Source organism: Talpa europaea (genome assembly GCF_964194135.1).
Source record: "Talpa europaea genome assembly, chromosome: 16".
Taxonomy (NCBI): Eukaryota; Metazoa; Chordata; class Mammalia; order Eulipotyphla; family Talpidae; genus Talpa; species Talpa europaea.
The window spans coordinates 48,297,077-48,302,208 of record NC_140084.1 but is presented as its reverse complement, the minus strand read 5'-3'; the positions used below and the strand labels follow the sequence as shown (position 1 = coordinate 48,302,208).

The 5,132-nt window shown below is 62.6% G+C and overlaps 1 protein-coding gene across 1 annotated transcript; it reads left to right on the top strand.

Moving 5' to 3' along the window:
• Positions 1 to 430: 430 nt before the first annotated feature.
• Positions 431 to 2,369, top strand: CTU1 (cytosolic thiouridylase subunit 1; the record flags this gene model as incomplete). The annotated part of the gene is made up of 2 exons (XM_084256998.1): positions 431 to 938; positions 1,828 to 2,369. The coding sequence occupies 2 exons, from the start codon at positions 431 to 433 to the stop codon at positions 2,367 to 2,369; spliced, it is 1,050 nt and encodes a 349-aa protein (XP_084113124.1).
• Positions 2,370 to 5,132: the final 2,763 nt, after the last annotated feature.

Genomic DNA, 5,132 nt, shown 5'->3' with positions numbered 1-5,132 from the left:
CCTGGCCATCTGAGCAGGGCTGTGACGGCGTGGTGTCCCTGGTTCTTAGTAGGCACCCCCATCCCTCCAAACAGGATCCAACCTAATTCTGAGTATTACCTGCTTGTCTCGGCCACTCTCCCCAGAGGCCAGCTCTTAGGGCCCTTCTCTTCTTGGTGCATAAGGGTGCAGTCCAAGAAGCCTTCCCGGAGGCAACAGCCTCCTTAAACCAGAAAGTATGTATAGCCTCCACAGCTGCAGGTTAAGGTGAAGCGGCTGGGTTATACATACACTTCCAACTGGCCAACCCCGTCTGGGTCCATTCTGGACTGGTATGCTACCCTGGCAGCCTCCCTGGACGCATCGACCCCCCAATTCAGAATGCACTTGTAACCCGCCTCCATTTGCCTCCCCAGGAGAAGCCCACCCTCCACCCCTTCCAGACCCCGCGATGCCGGCCCCGCCCTGCGCCTCCTGCCAGAAGGCCCGCGCCGCGCTCCGCCGCCCGCGCTCGGGCCGCGCGCTGTGCGGCGCCTGCTTCTGCGCCGCCTTCGAGGCCGAGGTGCTGCACACGGTGGAGGCGGGCCGCCTGCTGCCGCGCGGCGCCGTGGTGGCCGTGGGCGCGTCGGGCGGCAAGGACTCCACGGTGCTGGCGCACGTGCTGCGCGAGCTGGCCCCGCGCCTGGGCGTCGCGCTGCGCCTGGTGGCGGTGGACGAGGGCATCGGCGGCTACCGCGACGCGGCGCTCGCGGCCGTGCGGCGCCAGGCGGCGCGCTGGGGGCTCCCGCTCACCGTGGTGGCCTACGCCGACCTCTTCGGGGGCTGGACGATGGACGCCGTGGCCCGCAGCACCGCCGGCTCGGGCCGCAGCCGCGCCTGCTGCACCTTCTGCGGGGTGCTGCGGCGCCGGGCGCTGGAGGAAGGGGCGCGCCTCGTGGGAGCCACGCACATCGTGACGGGTGAGCGCGGGCGCTGAGAGGGGCCCGGCCGGCCCGGGGTGTGGCCTCGGAGACCCCGGGCCTGCTGGAGGGATGGGCCCACCAACCCCCCCCCCACCCCCAGCGGTGAGCGCGCCCCCCACGGGGCTGGCCAGCCTTGAGTCCTGCCTGCGGCTGGCGGGTAGAGGGGGCGGGGGTGCCCTCTAGGGGCCAGGGAAGCGCTCTCGGCCTTTAAAGAAATGACATTCCTGGGTTCCCTTCCCGAGGGGAGGGGTCCCCACCAGGGCCCTATAGGCCACTGTTGACGCCTTTCTCCGAGGCGCCTCCTCGGCATCGCTGGGCTCCCCACTCATCACCGCCACGAACACCCGCTCCCCGCCGGCCAGACCGACCCACGCAGCCTGGAAAGTAACGACCCGGGTCCCAGAGTCCTGAGGAGCTGGGAGTGGGGCGCTCAGGCCGGAGCCTGGCAGAACAGCGTGGGCAGCGTTTGCCGTTCGGGGAGACGCAGCAGAAGCCCTGCCTGGCGGGGGGAGGCCGGTGGGTGGGGACGAGAAGCCTCCTGAGCACAGCGGGTCCCTGGGGGAAGGACAAAGAGGGCGCTGGGTGTCTGAGCAGCGGGAAGGGCTCGTGCAAGGCCCTGGGGATGCAGAGTAGGTGGAGGTGGCGACACCCGCCTCCTTACTCCCTGCTCCCCCTATGCGCCCCCAGAGCCTCTGCACCCCCAACTCCCTTGACCGTCTCCTCGAAAGGCCTCTGGCTCGTGCCAGGGGCAGGCGCGCGCTCAGCGAGGGCGACGGCCTCGGGCCCGGAGCCCCTGACTCCCGGCGCGTGGGGGCCACGGCGGGCAGCCCCCGGCGGCGCGGGGTGCGGCGCCCGCGGCTCACCAGCCCCTCCCTCCCCCCGGCAGGCCACAACGCGGACGACATGGCGGAGACGGTGCTCATGAACTTCCTGCGCGGCGACGCGGGCCGGCTGGCGCGGGGCGGGGGCCTGGGCTCGCCGGGCGAGGGGGGCGCCCTGCCGCGCTGCCGCCCGCTGCAGCTGGCCTCGCAGAAGGAGGTGGTGCTGTACGCGCACTTCCGCCGCCTCGACTACTTCTCCGAGGAGTGCGCGTACGCGCCCGAGGCCTTCCGCGGCCACGCGCGCGACCTGCTCAAGCTGCTGGAGGCGGCGCGCCCGTCGGCCGTGCTGGACCTGGTGCACTCGGCCGAGCGCCTGGCGCTGGCCCCCGCCGCGCGGCCCCCGCCCCCCGGCGCCTGCTCCCGCTGCGGGGCGCTGGCCAGCCGCGCGCTCTGCCAGGCCTGCGCGCTCCTGGACGGCCTGAACCGCGGCCGGCCCCGCCTGGCCATCGGCAAGGGCCGCCGGGGGCTGGACGAGGAGGCGCCGCGGGCCCGGGAGCCCGAGGGGGGCCCGGCCCCGGCCTCCTCCCAGGCCGTGCCCACCTTCTAGTGAGCCCTGGACCTCAAAACTGGATTTGCCGCCCACCCCCACGGAATCGCACCCGTGTCTCTGTGACGGGCCAGGGCCGGCCCAGTGGACTGCGAGACCTCGGGCTGAGAACTCAGAGCTCGGTGCCCGGGTCAGTGACCCAGCCTCCCCGGGCGTCTGGCTCCACATCTAAAGGAGGAATCTAAGCACGTCTGGAAAGTTCCACAGCGTGCGCATTAGTGTGTCTGATCTGACTGTCCACGTGAGGGTGTGACCTCCGGGCTGGCGGGGGCACAATGGTGTTCCCAGCCCCACCCTCAGCCTTCGCTGGGCTGCTCCCTGGTCAAAAGATCATCCCTTCCCGCCTTCCTGCTCAAATCCTTCAGGGCCCTGCTTGAGCTGCTGATTCTCTTCTATTTTTAAAAGACTTAATGAGACATTTTAGTTTCTGTATAATTTTTCCAATAGTCCATATAACACATGTCCATTCAGACTCAACCACATTTCAGGCCCCACACCTCAGGGGAGCACCCCAAGCTCGGGAAGGCGCTGTTCGCATCGCTGGCACTAGAGGTCACTATGCCTACGCCTGTGCATACAGGGCACTGCCTGTCTAGCAGTCTCCCTTTTCCCCTGCCCACCAGGAAGCTCTGCTCACTCCTGCCATCTCCCCAGGGGGGTCGTTGCAACAAGGCCCCCAGGGTGACACAGTCTGACCTTAAGGTCCCCATATTTTCATTTATGCCACAAACAACAATGTGTCCACAGGGATAAATTGGGGGAGGCATGTACTTATAAGCGTGCACACCATATGGGTAAGTGGAGTGGATGGGGGAGACAAGGTGCCCTGTGGGAGGAGGCAGGGAGCTCTTCAGATTTGGGGGGAGTGCTCCTGGCAGAGGAACAGCCAGTGCCCACTCAAAAGCAGGGGCAGGGTGAGTGGGGAGAGATGGCACAGGCACGACTTAGGTTTTGAGACAAGCCGCAGAGGAGTTTGCGCAGAAGTGATCAGGATTGTCCTTTATTCACACAGCAAACATTTACCAGCAGCTCCCTGGAGCCAGGCACTGCCTGGGGGTGGGGGGGACAGCTGAGTCAGCCCTGGCCTATCCTGCCCTCAGCAGGCTGCCTGTCTGGTGAAGGAGGCCAGACACTGACAGTGGCAAGTCAAAACCCAGGACACATGGCACCCTGGGGCTTACTAAGGGGGAAGCCCCAGGTGGACTTTCGACTGAGGTGATAGGGCATCCAGGAGGGTTTAGAGCAGACAGGGCTGACTCGGTGTCAGAATATTCTGGAGCTGTGACCAAGAAAATTGCAGGGAGAGGAGGACTTACAGACCAGAAGATCAAGGAGAAGGCAAAACTGAGGTAGCAAGGGGGAGGGAATGGTGGAGGCAGGTGAGGACTGTTCCAGAAACTTTCACCAAGGCTTGTGTGTCTTGTAAGCATAAGCGCGCCAGGAGCAACATGGCTGTGGACACGAGAGGCGTCTCGCCTAAATGGAACAGAAACAGAGATAGTGCCACTCAGGCAGAGGCCACCGCAACACGGGGTGTGTGATGAGGGAGGCACCAGAGGAGGCATAAGGGAGGGCATAAGGGTGGAGGGGGCTCTGCTGGCACGTGTGTGCTTGCTTCACGCAGTTCCTGTGTAAACACAAGGGACGCTTCGTCCTTGGTGAGTGTGGTGGTGGGTGTGCGAAAGGAGCTGAGGAAGCTCCCCCTTAGTAAGCCCCAGGGTGCCCTGGGGTCCCACACCCTGGGGTCAGAGCATTCTCCCTGCAGGAATCTGGAGCCCACTCTCAGAAAACATGGGCTTCCCCACTTTTCCCTCTGTACTCTCCTGAGGCTGGGTAATGAGAAAGCTGCCAAGCCTGAAGAGCTAGAGGTAGGGGTGTTCTCTCTTCTTTTAGAGAGAAGACTGATAATGTCACTCATTTGGACTGTCACAGAAATCTGGCTGCATGCCAAGTACTGGGATGGGCTTGGGGGATTTCTGCAGACAAGATTCCTACCCTTGTGAAGCCTCAGTTCTAGTAAGAGAGATGTTTCTTCATCCCATAAGCATTTACCGAACACCTACTATGTGTCAGGTCACAGAAGCTAGCAGATAAAATGGGTGTAATTCCTGCCCCATCAGAATCGACACTCAAGTTTAACAGATGACTCCTAAAAGCAAGAAAATAAAACATGAAGGGCATCCAAGAGTGACAGTACCATGAGAGAATAAAAACAATGGCATGGGCCTCCCTGGTGGTGCAGCAGATTGAGCATAGCGCTGTGAAGCTGTCCGCAGCCTCTGCAGTGCGGGTTCCATTCCCGGCCAGCCAGGGAGATATCCACATGGTGCGGCAGACCTCTCCTGTCTCGCCCACTGCTCCCCTCAGCAGTGTCTTTGGTCTGTCTGCCTGTTCTGCTCCCCCCTCTGGTGAATTCTCTCACCCTCCCACACCTCTCACCTGTACCCCAGTTCTTGTATAAATAAATAAATCTTAAAAAAAAACAACAATGGCAACACTAAACAAGGAAGTAAACGCATAAAGAAGTTATAGATTGAAGTAGGACATAGAAAAGAAACCAACCAAGGGCTGCGTTTCTACCAGAAGGAAATGTCTACTCCAGTGAAGGTGATCTTCAAGCTCAGATTTGAAGGATGGTCGTGGACAGAGAGGTAGAAGCATATTCCAAGCTGGGGGAACTGCAAAAATAAAGGCCCTGAGGTGGGAACACACCCGTCAGGTCAATAAAACCGAAGTCCAAGGGGGTGAAGCCCAGGGCATGAT